Consider the following 17714-nt stretch of genomic DNA (forward strand, 5'->3'; position numbering starts at 1 on the left):
ACAAAGATGAATAATTTTCTCCTAAAAAAACAAATTTTCAACAAAATATATGAATTTTGAAACACATAGTTGAATAAAAAAGGTAAATTTTCTACCAAAAATGCAAAAGTTCAATTTTGAGTTTAGAGAAATTAAAAAATTTATAAAATATATTAATACATTATACATATAATAATATTATAATATATAATGTATATTCAATAAAATAGTTAAATTTTCAACCCAAAGGATTACTTTTTAACAAAATAGTTAAGTTTTAAACCAAAAGCGTTATTTTTCACCAAGAAAATTAAATTTCTATTTAAAAATACATCTTTTCAACAAATTAATTTAAGTTAAAAAGAATTAATTGTCAACGAAAAAATAAGGTCTTAACAAGAAAGAATAATTTGTTATTAGAAAAAAAAACCGATTTTTAACTAAGATGAATAATTTTTCACTGGAAAAATGAATTTTCAACAAAATACATGAATTTTTAACCATATAGTTAAATTTTCATCTAAAAATGGAAAATTTTGCAACACAAAATTGAACATTGAAATTTTCTTTAAAAAAAATTAATTAAAAAAAATGTCCATAAAATAGAATAATAGAAGTTTCCACTAATAAATTAATTTATGACGCAAAAAAATTAGTTATAAGCTTTAAATTAAATAGTTGAATTTCAATAAAATAATTAAATGTTCAATCAAAAAGATCAAATTTGAACAAAGAATTTTAACCAAAAAAAAAATCAAATTCAAATTCTTAAAAAGAATGCAACGGTATTCGATTGAATTAAAATTAATTAAAAATTTTTTCTTTCGAAGAGGGTCATTTTATATTCATAACATTTTTATTAAGAGGGCAGGGATATATTTTTGATTTTTAATTTTGTCTGAATTAGATGAGGGCAATTTTCTACATTTTTATTGAGTTCGAAAAGAGGAAATTTTGGTTTTCATTTTTTTTCGGAATTGGAAAAGGAGATATTTTCTTTTGAGAATTTTTATTGAAGAAGGAAATTTTTTATTAAAAAATATTTCTAACGAAATAGGTGAATTTTTAATTGACGAAGACAAATTTTAAACCAAATAATTAAATTCTAAACAGAAAAAAAAATAATTTTCAAACAATAAAGATTACTTTTCTACAAAAAGCTTGAATTTTCAAAATATAAAATTAATTTTCAGCTAAACAGCTTTTATTTTAATAAAAATTCAACTATGTTGAAAACTATGTTGTTGAAAATTCCCATATTTTTTATTTCGCTTTTAAAATTAAACTATTTTTTTTAATGTAATAATTTGTTAAAAACTTCATTACTTTGTTGAAAACTTGTCTATTTTATTAGGAAATTAATTTTTTTGGATGAAATATTTAAATATTTTATTGAAAATTTAAATATTTAATTTACAGTTGAAAATTAATTTTTTTTGCCTTATAAATTAATTTATAAGTGTAAACTTCAATTATTCTTTTTTTTCTGAAATAGTTTAAAATTAATATTTTTTTAAATGAAAATTTAAATGGTCAATTTTTGGTTGCAAAATTTTCCATTTTTATATGAAAATTCAACTATATGGTTAAAAATGTACGTATTTGTTCGAAAATTCGTCTTTCTAGTGCAAAATTACTCATCTCAGTTAAAAATCCGTTTTCCTTTATTAAAAATTCTTCTTCTTTGTTAAAAATTCCTTCTTTTCTTGTTTGAAATATTTTTTTCTAAATTCAACTACTTAATTTTTTGTTAGAAATTTATATATATATATATTTCGTCTTCTTTGCTAACAAGTCATCTTTTTGGTTAAAAATGCATTTTTTTTAAGTTTCTATATTTTTTAAATAAATTAAGTTGTTGAAAAAATGTATTTTTTAATAGAAAATTAATTATTTTATAGGATCTTGAAATATTTCGTTGAAAATTCATATTTTCGGGTTAAGAATTTCCTTTTTTTTAGTTATATTATATTATAAATATATTTTATAAATTTTTTAATTTCTGTCAACTCAAAATGGAACTTTTACAATTTTCATTGAAAATTTAACCTTTTTAGACGAAAATTTAACTATATGGTTGAAATTTCGTACTTTTTTGAAGAAAATTATTCTTTTTTGTTAAAAATTCATATTTTTGGCGAACCACTTAAATATTTTATTGAATTTTTAAATATTTAATTTACAGTTGAAAATTAATCTTTTTTGTCTCATAAATTAATTTATTAGTGGAAACTTCAATTATTCTATTTTTCTGAAATAGTTTAAAATTAAAATTTTTTTTAATGAAAGTTTAAATGATCAATTTTTGGTTGCAAAATTTTCCATTTTTAGTTGAAAGTTCAACTATATGGTTAAAAATTCAGGTAGTTTGTTGAAAAATCGTATTTTTATTAAAAACTTATGCATCTTAGTTAAAAATCCGTGTTTTTTTTTTAAATAACAAATTATTCTTATTTGTTAAAAACTAATTTTTTTATTTGAAAATTATATTTTTTTATTTAAATTAAAATAATTTTTTGAAAAAATGTATTTTTTAATAGAAAATAAATTTTCTTGGTGGAAAATAATCCTTTTTGTTTAAAATTGAACTATTTTGTTAAAAAGAAATCTTTTTGGGTTGAAAATTTAACTATTTTATAGAATCTTTAAATATTTGGTTGAAAATTCATGTTTTCGGTTTGAGAATTTCCTTTTTAACTGTATGTTTAAAATTTTTTGAAAGAAAATTATTCTTCTTTGTTAAAAATTCATCTTTTTGGTAAAACTGTTGAATATTTTATTGAAACTTTAAATATTTAATTTACAGTTGAAAATTAATATTTTTTTGCGTCATAAATTAATTTATTAGTGGAAACGTCAATTATTCTATTTTTTATAAATAGTTTTAATTTATAATTTTTTAAATGAAAATTTAAATGGTCAATTTTTGGTTGCAAAACTTTTTATTTTTAGATGAAATTTCAACTATATGGTTAAAAAAATCTTCTTTTTTGATGAAGAAAATTAGTTTTCTTGGTTGAAAATTCGACTTTTTTAATGAATATTTATTCCTTACGTTCAAAATTAAAATATTATCTTGGAAATTCATCTATTTAGAAAAAATTATTCATCCTAGTTAAAAATCCGTTTTTTTTTAATCAAAAATTCTTCCTCTTTGTTAAAAATTCATTTTTTTAAAGATTCTATGTTTTTTAAATAAATTAAATTCTTGAAAGAATGTATTTTTAAATAGAAAATTAATTTTCTTGTTAGAAAATGTAACTACTTTATAGAATCTTGAAATATTTCGTTGAAAATTAACTTTCTTCTTGAAAATTCATATTTTCGGGTTAAGAATTTCCTTTTTTTAGTTATATATTATTTTAAAAAAAGTGTTTAACAAAGAAAAATAATTTTTTATTTAAAAAAAACGGATTTTTAACTAAGATGCATAATTTTTTACTAAAAAGACGAATTTTCAACAAAATACATAAATTTTCAACCATATAGTTGAATAAAAAAGGTAAATTTTCAACCAAAAATGGAAAAGTTCAATTTTGAGTTCACAGAAATTAAAAAATTTATTAAATATATTAACAAACTATACATGTAATAGTATTATAATATATAATATATATTAATATTTTTATAAAATATACGAATTTTTTAAAACAATATGTATTTGCTTTTTTAACTAAAAAGAAAATAAATATTCTTAAACCGAAAATATGAATTTTCAACCCAAAAAGATTACTTTTTAACAGAATAGTTCATATATTTTATAAAAATATGTATATAAATTATAATATTATATGTATAATATATTAATACATATAAATTTTGTAATTTCTGTAAACTGAAAATGGAATTTTTCCATCTTTGCTAGAAAATTTATCTTTTTTATTCAACGGTATGGTTAAAAATTCATGTATTTTTTGAAAATTCATCTTTTTAGTAAAAAATTATGCATCTTAGTTAAAGATTCGTTTTTATAAATAAAAAATTCTTCTTTTTTGACAAAAACTTTTTTTTTAATTAAATAATTTCTTGAAAAAAATTTTTTTAATAGAAAATTCATTTTCTTGGTGGAAAATATTCTTTCTGGTTTAAAATTGAACTATTTTGTGAAAAAGTAATCTTTTTGGGTTGAAAATTGAACTATTTTATAGAATTTTTATATATTTTGTTGAAAATTCATATTTTCGGTTAAGAATGTTGCTTTTTTTGTAGAAAATTTATGTTTTTTATTCAACTTTATGTTTAAAAATTCATGTATTTTATAAAAATATTAATATATATTATAATATTATTATATATTATATGTATAATATATTGATATATTTGATAAACTTTTTAATTTCTGTAAACTGAAAATTGAATTTTTCCATTTTTGGTTGAAAATTTACCTTTTTTTTCAAATATATGGCTAAAAATTCTAAAAGTGAGCGTATTTTGAAAGTTTTTGAGACCACATTTTTTTATGATTCAAAAATTCTCTGCTCACTTGTTCATAGTACTTGAAAAGTAAAATTTTAATTTTCGAAAGCTCTACAAGATTATCATAGGAACTTTTTGAATTTTTTCGAAAAATTGATAATTCAATTTTTGATCAAACAAAAGGTAATAAAAAATTGTATTTTGTTGTTAAACTATGCAAGGTTGGAAAAAAATTATAGGACACAATTTTTACTAATGGTTTTTTTATATGATTGGTAGTTTCTATTTTAATCGTGAATAACTACATTAAAAATAAAAAAATTACATTTTTGGTAAAATGATACAAGATATAAGAGACAGGTTGTTTAACCCAAAAAAATCTAAAAATTTTTTAAAAATAATTTCTTGATGAAACGCGTGGTTTTCGTTTTAATCGTTAAAAATAACATTATAAATAATGATATTGACTGTTTGGAGAAACGGCACAAGACAAATTAAAATATTCATGTGGGCGTGTGTTCCAAAACGTAGCTACAAAATTCCCTTCACCTATTTTTTTCATACGACAGGCCGTATACCGCATACCAAAATTTACCAGTTTTTTTTTTAGTTTCCAAAAAGGCTTTTTTCTCATTTATATTTTCAAATTCAAAACGTGAAAAATAAACAAAAATTATGATTCTAAGTATTAAAAACGCACTTTCTGAATCAAGGAATTTGATACGCAACCATTCTTTAAAAAATTAAAAACGTAGAAGCTGAATAGTTATAAGATAATATCTTATAAAATAAATATAATATTAAAAAAAATACTGAAATGTACAATTTTCAATTAGTTTAACAAAATTTTAATATAACATTTCCAAAAAAAACTTATTTAAACTAACCACTTTCAAAATAAATCAGTTCTACATTTTGTACAATCATAATTCAATAAATTCAAAAATGAGTTTTAAGTTAATTAGGGAAAAAATTAAGGAAACTTCAATGATGAATGAAATAAAAACTTTATCGAATGAATAGAATTGAGTAAATTTAGAAGAATGTAAACAAATTTAGGATAAACTAATCATAATTTAGGGTGAATTCAAAATGAATTGCAAACAATATTTTCAAATTTTTTTAAACTGGACATTGAAATTTCGTCTGTTTTAATACCAATGCAAGTTACGAATTATAATAATATACATTTATGGGATAAATTTTAAACTAAAAATTGATTAGTTAAATATTTTTAAAAAATCAATTTTTGTCTAAATTATGTAACGTCGAGATATATTTTCTGTCATATTTAATATTTAATTATTTATGTATTATGTTACATTTTATTTGCAATTAATTTAAATATGTTTACAGTTATTAAAATATATTGAATGTAAATTCAACGAATTTTTTTTTAATTAAAAAAAATTAAAAGTGAATTTAGGGCGTCCACAGGATCGAAAAATTTGTGTTTTTTTTTAACAGAAATTATTACAATTTCAAACGTCCATTTTTAATTTTAAAAATTTGTATTGAGTTTAAAAAGAGGACATTTTGGGTTTTAATTGTAGTTAAATTGCAAGAGGGAAATTTTTTATTCCCAATATTTTTATTGAGTTGGAAAAAGGGAAAATTTTTGTTTTTTAAATTTTATCTCAATTGGAAGAGGGAAATTTTTAATATTTTCATTGAGTTGGAAAAAGAAAAATTTTGTTTTTCAATTTAGGGTGAGTTTTAAAGACTTCAAGATGAATAAAATAAAAACTTTATCGAATGAATAGAATTGAGTAAATTTAGAAGAATGTAAACAAATTTAGGATAAACTAATCATAATTTAGGGTGAATTCAAAATGAATTGCAAACAATATTTTCAAATTTTTTTAAACTGGACATTGAAATTTCGTCTGTTTTAATACCAATGCAAGTTACGAATTATAATAATATACATTTATGGGATAAATTTTCAACTAAAAATATGATTAGTTAAATATTTAAAAAAAATCAATTTTTGTCTAAATTACGTAACGTCGAGATTTATTTTCTGTCATATTTAATATTTAATTATTTATATATTATGTTATATTTTATTTGCAATTAATTTAAATAGGTTTACAATTATTGAAATATTCAAAGTAAATTCAACGAATTTTTTTTTAATTAAAAAAAAATTAAAAGTGAATTTAGGGCGTCCACAGGATCGAAAAATTTGTGTTTTTTTTTTTAACAGAAATTATTACAATTTCAAACGTCCATTTTTAATTTTAAAAATTTGTATTGAATTTAAAAAGAGAACATTTTGGGTTTTAATTGTAGTTAAATTGCAAGAGGGAAATTTTTTATTCCCAATATTTTTATTGAGTTGGAAAAAGGGAAAATTTTTGTTTTTTAAATTTTTTTCTCAATTGGAAGAGGGAAATTTTTAATATTTTCATTGAGTTGGAAAAAGAAAAATTTTGTTTTTCAATTTAGGGTGAGTTTTAAAGGCAAAAAATATTTTCAAATTGTTTTAAACGGGACAAAGAAATTACGTCTGTTTTAATACCAATGCAAGTTACGAATTATAATAATATACATTTATGGAAATGATATAAAATTGCAGAGATAAACTCGAGTGCGAAGCACGAGATACGTGATGCGAATGTGTTCGTTAAAGCCAAAGGAGCTTTAACAAAAGAGAATTAACAATCATTAAATTACTGTTGTCGATCGCGAAGCGCGAGATAAATATACTGTGGAGCGCGAAGCGCGAGAATCAACAGTCGCGCGCCCTGGGCGCGCTCAAATTAGCGAGCTCAGAGAGCCGCGCTCTCAGCGCGCAATTAATTAATTATAAGTGCAGTATATTTTCAGGATAAATAAACCTTGAAAATCCACTTTTCAGGGTCGATGTGGGTCTACAAAGAATACGAGCCAAACTACGACCCCTCTCTCGGGAAATACTGCAACAAAACTCTCTATTTGTTCGCCTTTTGGTTGATAACTTCCGTTTACATCGGCCTCGGTGTCATCACAGCCGGCCTCTGCAGCATTTCCGTCGCCAGCATCGCTTTCGAGAGACCGCCTCCAGATTTGATGTGAAATTTGCTTGAACCGCCGACTCTGCGAAGAACCAGGTCAGCCCGACACACGAGGACCTGAAAAAGTCGGTTTTTCTCCCCCTCATCCGGGAATTCATTTCAAATCGGGCCCAAAACTTTTTTCAAATTTCCGACGAAAATTTTCTGATTTGAAATCAATTCTTTTTTCGCGCGTATTTTTTACGCAATTGTGATTTCCGATACGTTTGGAATTCATTTCTTTGTGCCAAGGGAACAAAGAGTCCGGACCAGTCGAGAAATTTCTTTGGAAAAGAAAAAACAAAATATTCCGATCGGTTCGGGACTCGAAAATTATCTGTAGAAACGAGAAAAAAAAATATTGCTTTCTCAACTTTTTTTTCGCGAGAAATTGAGAAACGGATTTTTTTTTTGAAACTTAGGATCTGATGAGTAATAAGAAATTGTATATATATATATATATATTTAACGCTTGATGAATTTTTTTTTGTTGATTGCGAAAGACTGTATCGAATCGTATGTGTAATTTCCTTTCGTCTTTTCTATCCGTCCCTTTTTTTGATCTCTTTTTCACATTTTTCCTCGCTCGCCGAACCCTTTTGTTTGGGGAAAAAAAAAACAAACAAAAACAAGTTGTGAATTGAAAAAAATTGAGGTTGTGAAAATGTAGAGAGTTCTGTTAGTTTAAAAAGAAAAAGTGAAGAGGAAACGCACAAAGGGGTCGAGCTGAGAACTGTAAATATATTTTATTTGTAATATTGTATGTAATTTGTAATTTGTAATTTTGAATCTCTATGTACCAATGTATAGGATTTATCTACGGAATTACGTAACGTAGAGTTTCGATTTTTGGGATGAAATCTCAATTTTTAATGTCTGTAACACAAAATAAGAGAGCGAAGGCTCTAGTCGTTGATATAATTTCATAAATAAACGGCTTTTTTAATCTCAAAGCATGAGGGCGAGATTTATTTTCTGTCATATTAAATATTTAATTATTTATATATTATGTTATATTTCATTTGCAATTAATTTAAATAGGTTTACAGTGATTGAAATATTCAAAGTAAATTCAACGAATTTTTTTTAATTAAAAAACTTGGAAGTGAATTTAGGGTGGCCACTGGTTCGAAACTTTTTTTTTACAGAAATTATTACAATTTTAAACGTACATTATCAATTTAAAGAATTTTTATTGAGTTTAAAAAGAGAAAATTTTGGTTCTTAATTTTAGTTAAATTGCTAGAGGAATTGCAAGAGGAATATTTTTTATTCCTAATATTTTTATTAAGTTGGCAAAGGAAAAATTTTGTTTTTCAATTTTTTCTCAGTTGAAAGATGGACTTTTTTTATTGAGTTGGAAAAGGGAAATTTTTGTTTTTCAATTTTTCTCAGTTGGAAGAGGGTAGGACGAGTAGATTAAAAATTTTTTTCTGAATTGAAAGAGGGACATTTTTAATTTTTTTATCCAGTTTATAAGGGAGCAAATTTTCGTTTTCAATATTTTTTTTCTGATTAAAATTGAATTAAATTAAAGGAAATCCAAAATAAATTCTTTTCAATTTAAGATGAATTAAAATAAATTTACGAAAATCAATTCAATTTTAATGAATGTAAATAAATTCAAAATTATTTCTTAAAAAAAAAAAATAATTTTCAAAAAAAAAAAAAGAAATAATTTTTTACACCAAAAATGAAGACTTGCTAACAAAATATATGAATTTTCTAACCCGATACAGATAAATTTTCAACTAAAAATTGATTAGTTAAATATTTAAAAAAAAAATCAATTTTTGTCTAAATGACGTAACGTCGAGTCTCGATTTTTGGAATGAAATCTCTATTTGTAATATGTGTAAAACAAAATAAGAGAGAGAAGGCTCTAGTCATTGATATAATTTCATAAATAAATGGTTTTTTTTAAATCTCAAAGCACGAGGGCGAGATTTATTTTCTGTCATATTTATCATTTAATTATTTATATATTATGTTATATTTTAATTGCAATTAATTTAAATAGGTTTACAGTGATTAAAATATTCAAAGTACATTCAACGAATTTTTTTTTGATAAAAAAAAATAACAGTGAATTTAGGGCGGCCACAGGATCGCAAAATTTGTATTATTTACAGAAATGATTACAATTTCAAACGTACATTTTCAATTAAAGAAATTTGTATTGAGTTTAAAAAGAGAACATTTTGGTTTTTAATTGTAGTTAAATTGCAAGAGGGAAATTTTTTATTTTAAATATTTTTATTGAGTTGGAAAAAGAAAAAATTTTGTTTTTCAATTTTTTTCTCAATTGGAAGAGGGAAATTTTTTATTCTTAATATTTATATTGACCTGGAAAAGGGAAAATTTTTTTTAAAATTTTTTTCTTAACTGGAAGCGGTAAATTTTTATTCTTCATGTTTTTTTTTAATTGGAGAAGAGAACATTTTGCTTTTTAATTTTTTCGCAATTGGAAGAGGGAAATTTTTATTCTTCATATTTTTATTGTGTTGGAAAAGGGAAAATTTTATTTTTCAATTTTTTTCTCAATTGAAGGAGGGAAATTTTTATTCTTCTTATTTTTATTGAGTTGAAAAAGGGAAATTTTTTTTCAATATTTTGTTTTGTTTTTCAAATTAAATAAAATTAAAGGAATTTCAAAAAAATTCTGTTCAATTCAAGATGAATTAAAATAAATTTACGAAAATCAATTCAACTTTAATTAATGTAAATAAATGCAAAATTATTTCTTAAAAAAAAAATAATTTTCAGCTAAAAAAATGGAATTTCAAAAAAAGGAATTTTCAAAAAAATAGTTCAATTTTTACGAAGAAAAATTAATTTTCATTTAAAAAAATAATTTTCTACCAAATAGAAGACTTTTCAACAAAATACATGAATTTTTAACCCAATACATAATTTGAATTTTCAATCGAAAATAAAAATTACGAATTGGAAAAGGGGACATTTTTCTTCTTCAATTTTTTCTGAATTAAAAGAGGCCATATTTTTTTTATAAAATTTTTATTGAAGGGGAGCAATTTTTTATATTCATTTTTTTTAGAAATTTTTATTCTCAATTTTTCTGAATTGGAATAGGGAAATTTTTGGTTTTTAATATTTTTATTGAGTTTGAAAAGGGGAAATTTTGTTTTTCAATTTTTTCTCAATTAAAAGATATTATATTTTCTTGTTAGAATTTTTATTAAAGGGGGCAATTTTTTATTTCAAACTTTTTTTTTGGAAATTTTTATTTTCAATTTTCTTCTTTATTGGAAGAGGGAAATTTTTTATATATAACATTTTTATTGATATGGAATGGAGGAAATTTTTTGTTTTATTTTTACTGAATTGAAAAAAAGAACTTTATTTTTAGTTTTTTTTTTTGTTTTAAAGGAAAAGGGAAATATTTTTTTAATTTTCTGAGTTGAAAGAGGCCATACTTTTGTTAGAATTTTTATTGAAGGGGACAATTTATTCTTTTCAATTTTTTTCCTCAGTTGCAAAACGGAATTTCTTTTATTTTCAACATTCTTTTTGCGTTGGCGGAGAGGTGACTTAGACTTTAAATTTTGTCTGAAATGGAAGAACATTTTTTTTTTAATTTTTAGCGAGTTTATAAGGGAAGAAATTTTGGTTTTCAATATTTATTTGATTTTTTTGGTCAATTTTACACAATTTTTAATGTACACAAATGTTCAGAGTATATAAAATTTTAATCAAAAATCACAAAAGAAAAATTTCCAACCAAGAAAAATAATTTTCTATAACAAAAATGAAGACTTTTTAACAATATATATTAATTTTTTTATCCAAAGCATAGTTAGAGTTTCAAATAAAAAAGATACATTTTCAACTAAAAATTAATTAGTTAAATTTTCTAACAAAAAAAAAAACGAACAATTTTCGTCTAAATTACGCAACGTAGACACAATTTTATTTTGAAAGAAAGGGGAGAAATTTTTTTTCGAAATTAGAAGAGGCAATTTTTCTGTTCTAAAATTTTATTTATTAATTTTAAGGTAAGTATTTTTTATTTTCAATTTTTTTCTGCATTGGATGAGGGTAATTTTTTACTTTAATCATTTTTATTGAATTTGAAGGGTGAGATTTTTTTTCAATTCATTTTTTTATTTGGTAGAGAGTAATTTAAAAAAAATGTCTTTTTATTAAGATGGTAGAGAGAATTTGGTGGTATTCAATTTATTCTGAATTTTAAGAAATAATTGATGAGGACAATTTTTTTTTTATTTTCAATCTTTTTTGGGCATTTTTATTTTCAATTTTTACTGAATTGGAAGAGGGAAATTTTTGTTTTTAATATTTTTACTGAGTTGGAAAAGGGGAAATTTTGTTTTCAATTTTTTCTAAATTGAAATATTATAATATTATTTTTCTTTTTAGAATTTTTAGTGAAGGGGAGAATTTTCTATTTTCAATCCTTTTTCTTAATGGGAAGAGGGTCATTTTTTATATCTAAAATTTTTATTGAGATGGAATGGGGGAAATTTTTGTTTTTATTTTTTCTGAATTGGAAAAGACAAGTCTTTATTTTTAATCTTTTTTCTTTTTTAGGAAAAGGGAAAATTTTGGTTTCTTTAATTTTTTCTAAATTGGAGAAGGCCATATTTGTTAGAATGTTATTATTTTAACCTTCTTATTGTGTTGGAGGGGAGAAAATTTAGATTTTCAATTTTTTTTTTCTGAATTTGGAAGAGGAAAATTTTTTTGTTTTTAGATTTTTATCGAGTTTATAAAGGGGGAAATTTTGGTTTTCAATATTTTCTTTATAGTTTTTTTTTGTGATTCAAATTGATTTAATTGAAGAAAATTTAAAATTTAAGAAACTCAATTCAATTTTAATAATTGTGAATAAATTGAAAGTTTTTCCTTAAAAAAAAAAATTTTCAATAAAAAAATGGAATTTAAAAAAAATAGTTCAATTATTTCGAAGCAAAATGAGTTTTCAATAAAAAAAAAATGATTTTCTACCAAATAGAAGTTTTTTCAACAAAATAAATGCGTTTTTAACTCAATACATAATTTGAAATTTCAATCGAAAATAAAATTTACAAATAAAAAAATATGAATTTTCAACTAAAAATTGATTAGTTAAATTTAAAAAAAGCATTTTTATTGAGTTTAAAAAGAGAATAATCTGGTTTTTAATTTGATTTAAACGCAAGAGTGAAATTTTTTATTCTTAATATTTTTATTGAGTTGGAAAAGGGAAAATTGTATTTGTCAATTTTTTATTTGATTTTATTTCAGCAAAAAAATAAATTTCAAACAAAATTGTAAAAAGAAATGAATTTTCAATAATGTATGTAGTTCCATTTTTACATAGAAAAATGAATTCGAAATGAAAAACAATAATTATCTAAAAAAAAATATTTGATTTTTTCTAAATTTGAAGAGGCAATTTTTTTGTCTAACATTTTATTTATTAATTTTAAGGTAAGTATTTCTTATTTTAAATTTCTTTCTGCATCTGATGAGAGTAATTTTTTGCTTTAAACATTTGTATTGAATTTGAAGGGTGGAATTTTTTTCAATTCCTTTTTTTACTTGGAAGCGATTAATAAAAAAAATATTTTTTTTCCAAGAAGACAGAGTGAATTTTTCGGTTTTCAATTTCTTCTGAATTAGAAAAAAGTAATTGATGGGAGCAATTTTTTATTTTCAATCTTTTTGGGAAATTTTTATTTTCATTTTTTTCTGAATTGGAGAAGGGAAATTTTTATTTTCAATTTTTTCTGAGTTGGAAGAGGGAAATTTTTTAAATTTTTAATGAGTTGGAAAAGGGAAAATTTTTTCTGAATTGAAAGAGGCCATATCTTCATTTTAGAATTTTTTTTGAAACGGGACAATTCTTGATTTTCAATTTTTGTTTTGAAATTTTTATTCTCAATATTTTCTTTTTAGAATTTTTATTGAGATGGAAATTTTGCTTTTATTTTTTCTGAATTGGAGAATAGAAGTCTTTATTTTTAGTATTTTTTTTGTCTTGGAAAAGAGAAAATGTTGGTTTCTTTAATTTTGTTTGAGTTGGAAGAGCCCACATTTTTTAAAGAATTTTATTATTTTAACCTTCCTATTGAGTTGGAGGGGAGGGCATTTAGATTCACAATTTTTTCTGAATTGGAAGAGGGACATATTTTTAGTTTTGAGATTTTTATCAAGTTTACAAGGGAAAAAGTTTTGGTTTTCAATATTTTTTTGGGGATTTTTTTGTGCGATTCGAATTGAAATAAATTGAAGTAAATTCAAAATAAATTCTATTTAATTCAAGATTAATTAAAATAAATTTAAGGAAATCAATTCAATTTTAATGAATGTAAATAAATTCGAAGTTATTTCTTAAAAAAAATAATAAATAATTTTCAACAAAAAAAGGAATTAAAGAAAAAAAAAGAATTTTCAATCCAAAAGAATAATTTTCTACGAAATAGAATACTTCAACAAAAAACATGAATTTTTAACCCAATACATAATTTGAAATTTCAATCAAAAATAAAAATTATAAGAATTTTCAGAGTATATAAATTTTTATCCAAAAATCGTAAAAGAAAAATTTTCAACCAAGAAAACTAATTCTTTACACCTCGTAACGTGGCGATTAGATTTTAAATTTTTTTCTGAATTGGAAGAGGGAAATTTTTTAATTGGTAGATTTTGATTGAGTTTATAAAGAAAGAAATTTTGGGTTTCATTTTTATTTTTATTTTTATAGTGCTTCAAATTGAATTAAATTGAAGAAAATTCAAAATAATTTCTATTTAAATCAAGAGTTTTTAACAGGAATTATTACAGTATTACGCGTACATTTTCAATTTAAAGAATTTTAAAATGCATTTTTGAAAATGTATACCATTGAAAGTTTTAGGTAAAAGATACTTTACTGTAAATATAAAATAATTTATAATTTTTTTTAATGAGCTGTGGTTCGAATGTTAAAAAATAAAAAAATTAAAACTAAACAATTTGAAATTGAATTGTTTGAAATGTGAAGCCCTGAATAATTAAAACATGTTTGAATTTCACAATTATATTTTTAAAAGAAAGGGAAACCATTTTGATTTTGTTATTTTGGGAAATTGGAAGAGGCGTTTTTTTGTGTTTAAACATTTTTATTGATTTTTAAAAGAGAAAATTTCGGAGATTCTTTTCCTATTTTTATCATTTTTTTCAGTTAAAAGGGACGTTTTTTTTAATGGTGAGAAGCCATTTTTTCTTCTTAAATTTTTAATTAATTTTCAATCTCTGTTGAAAATTTTTATTTACAATTTTTTTCTGAATTGGAAGAGGGAAAATTTTTGTTTATAATATTTTAATTGAGTTGGAAATGGGAAATTTTTTTTTCAATTTTTTCTAAATTGAAATATTATAATATTATTTTTCTTTTTAAAATTTTTATTGAAGGGGAGAATTTTTTATTTTCAATGATTTTTTTTATTTGGAAGAGGATCATTTTCTATATATAAAATTTTTATTGAGATGGAATGGAGGAAATTTTGGTTTTTATTTTTTCTGAATTGGAAAAGACATTTTTCCTCAGTTGGAATAGGGTAGTTTTTTTATTTTTCACCCTTTAATTTATTTGGAGGGGAGGATATTTAGATTTTAAATTTTGTCTGATTTTCTTTTCAGCATTTTTATTGAAGGGAAATTTTTTTTTCTCAAATTAAACTACCACCTTGATATCCAATCGAAATTAATTATATGAATAAATTTTATATAAAATTAAAATTAAATTCAACTTAAGGGATTCGTTGAAGGTATCATGCAAATTGAATTAAATTGACGGAAATTAAAAATAATTTTCGTTCAAAAAAATGAATTTTCATCCATGAAAAATAATTTTATATACCAAAAAAGAAGATTTTAACAAAATATAGGAATTTTTTAAACCAATACATAGTTATAGTTTTAAATAAAAAGTTAAATTTTAAACAAAAAAATTGATTGGTTAAATTTTGAACAAAAAATTCAAAATTTCAACAAAAAAGGTTAAATTTTCAACCTAAAAGGATTTTTCATCTAACAAGATGAATTTTGAACAAAGAACCTTAATTTTCTACCAAAAATAAAAATAAATGGTTGACTTTTAAAACTAAAAAAGATCCTTTTTTAACCAATAAATGATTTGTTGAATTTTCAATATAAAAATCAATTTTTCAACGAATTAGTTTAATTAAAAAAAAAATTTTAATTAAAAAGATGAATTTTCAACAAAGAAGAATAATTTTTGATGAAAAAGTCGGATTTTTAACTAATTGTAGGATGTATAATTTTTGACTAAAAAGACTAATTTTCAACAAAATACATGAATTTTTAACCATATAGTCGAATTTTCATCTAAAAAAGGTAAATTTTCAACCAAAAATTGAACATTTAAATTTTTATTAATGGCAGTTTCCACTAAAGAAATTGATTTTCGAAGAAAAAAGATACATTTTCAACTGCAAATTGAATAGTTAATTTTTCAATAAAATATTTAAATGTTTAACCAAAAATATAAATTTCTAACAGAGAAGAATAATTTTATATAAAAAAAGACGTAATTTTAACTATATAGTTAAATTTTTAGATTAAAAAAATTAATTTTTCACCCCAAAACGAATGAATTTCAAGAAAAAATTCGAATCCCCTGCCTAATTCAAATAAATGAATAAATTAATTGAAATTAATTCAACTCTATCAAAAATAATACAAGTGTAAATAAAATCATGAGAATTCAAAGGAATTGAATTAAATTTTAATAAATTTCAATCAATTCAACGTGAATTTTTGTTAATTCTAGATAAATTCTATTCAATTCCAGCAGAATTCGAAGAAATCATTCAAAATGTAAATGTGAAATGTAATTTTTTCAAAAATTTAATTCTAGCTGATATTTAAAATAGGAAGATCAAAAAATTCGGAAAAAGAAAATTCCCGAAAAAGAGAATATTTGAATTAGAAAATTCCGGAATCGAAACAATGAAATTTTTTTTTTCAATAGTAAATAAAATAAAAAAATTCATTTTTCTTAGTGAATTGTGGGGATTTAAAAAGATTCAACGGAATGCAATTTAGTTCAAGTGAAGGAAAAATCTTTCAGAAGTAAATTCAAACAGAATTCTTTTTTATTTAATTTAAATTTAATTAGATTCATTTTTTCAAAAACGTATACGAAATTCAAGAGAATTCAGAGGAATTCAAAGAAATTCAACTGTAGGTATTGAATGGAATTTAACTGAATTAAATAGAATTCTAATACAAGCGAATTAATTTAAATTGAAGTAAATTTTAAATTATTTAAATAAGAAGTTTAAAGTGAATTCAATGTGATTTAATGCAAAGAATTTTAGTGATTTTAAATTACTTCGAATAAATAAAAAATTAATTAAATCAAAAGAAATTAAAGCTAATTTATTTTATTACATGATGGATAATAACTAAAAATTAAGACATATATGATCAGTCTTTTTTAATAAGAAAATGTATTAAATATTTTTTTAATTTAAAAAAGAGTCTTCGTAATTTTCAGATTCACCTTGATATTCCGGTTCTTCATAAGCCAAATATTCTTCTTGATCCATCCACGGTTCGTCACATTTATCAGAAAGGGATTCAAGAGAATCCTAAAAAATGAGGGTGAAAATCAGAAATAATGACAGCTTCCAAAAATAAAATGTAATTTTTAAGTTTTTTATTTGATTTCTAATACAATTAAAATTTATGAGTTTTAACAAAACCTTGAAAAATCATGGAATTGTAAAAAATAAAATAAAAAAAGCCTTTTCCAATTCAGAAAAAAATTTTGAAAATCAAAAGTTCCCGCCTTCAACTCAATACAAATGTTCAAAAGAAAAAAAATCTTTTTTAATTTAGAAAAAATTAATAAATAAACAAACTTTCGTTCCTTTTAATTCTGCAAAAAACTTAAATATGTCCCTTTTCCAATTCAGAAAAAGTTCAGAAAATTTTTTTGAAATAATATCCCTCTTGACTTGAACATAGTTTAAACCTCTCTCACCAATATTTTCCTTCACCTAACTTCCTCCTACTTAATTAATTTACACACATTTCCCCACCTCTTTATTTCCCATAATTCTGCCCCATTTCCCTTTTCCCCTCCACTTTTCCCCCCTACTTCACTTCATTCACCTTCTCAACGTTTCCTTTCACTTCCCTAATTCACATACTTTCTCTCTACTAAATTCCCCTCTTTTAGTTTCCTATCACGTCTCTCACTTCCCCGCCCCCCATTTCCCGTAAATTCCCCTACTCACATCACTTCCC

At 22.2% G+C, this 17714-nt stretch overlaps 2 protein-coding genes across 3 annotated transcripts in view; both read left to right on the plus strand.

Annotated features, from left to right (window-relative positions):
- The window catches only part of LOC117173916, a 45725-nt gene extending 37339 nt beyond the window's left edge, over positions 1–8386 (plus strand). For both annotated transcript variants that reach the window (XM_033362566.1, XM_033362572.1), the window contains exon 5: positions 7259–8386. In XM_033362566.1, coding sequence (XP_033218457.1) covers positions 7259–7455 — 197 coding nt within the window. In that variant the 3' untranslated portion in view covers positions 7456–8386. The remainder of the gene's footprint in view (positions 1–7258) is intronic.
- A 3100-nt stretch (positions 8387–11486) lies between these two features.
- Positions 11487–17714, plus strand: part of LOC117177445 (radial spoke head 1 homolog) — a gene marked incomplete at its 3' end in the record, with an annotated part of 13114 nt that continues 6886 nt past the window's right edge. Inside the window, exons 1-2 of the mRNA XM_033368133.1 lie at positions 11487–11492; positions 16960–17016. Of these exons, the coding sequence (XP_033224024.1) occupies positions 11487–11492; positions 16960–17016 (63 nt within the window). The remainder of the gene's footprint in view (positions 11493–16959; positions 17017–17714) is intronic.

This window comes from Belonocnema kinseyi, chromosome 1 (assembly GCF_010883055.1).
Source record: "Belonocnema kinseyi isolate 2016_QV_RU_SX_M_011 chromosome 1, B_treatae_v1, whole genome shotgun sequence".
Taxonomy (NCBI): domain Eukaryota; kingdom Metazoa; phylum Arthropoda; class Insecta; order Hymenoptera; family Cynipidae; genus Belonocnema; species Belonocnema kinseyi.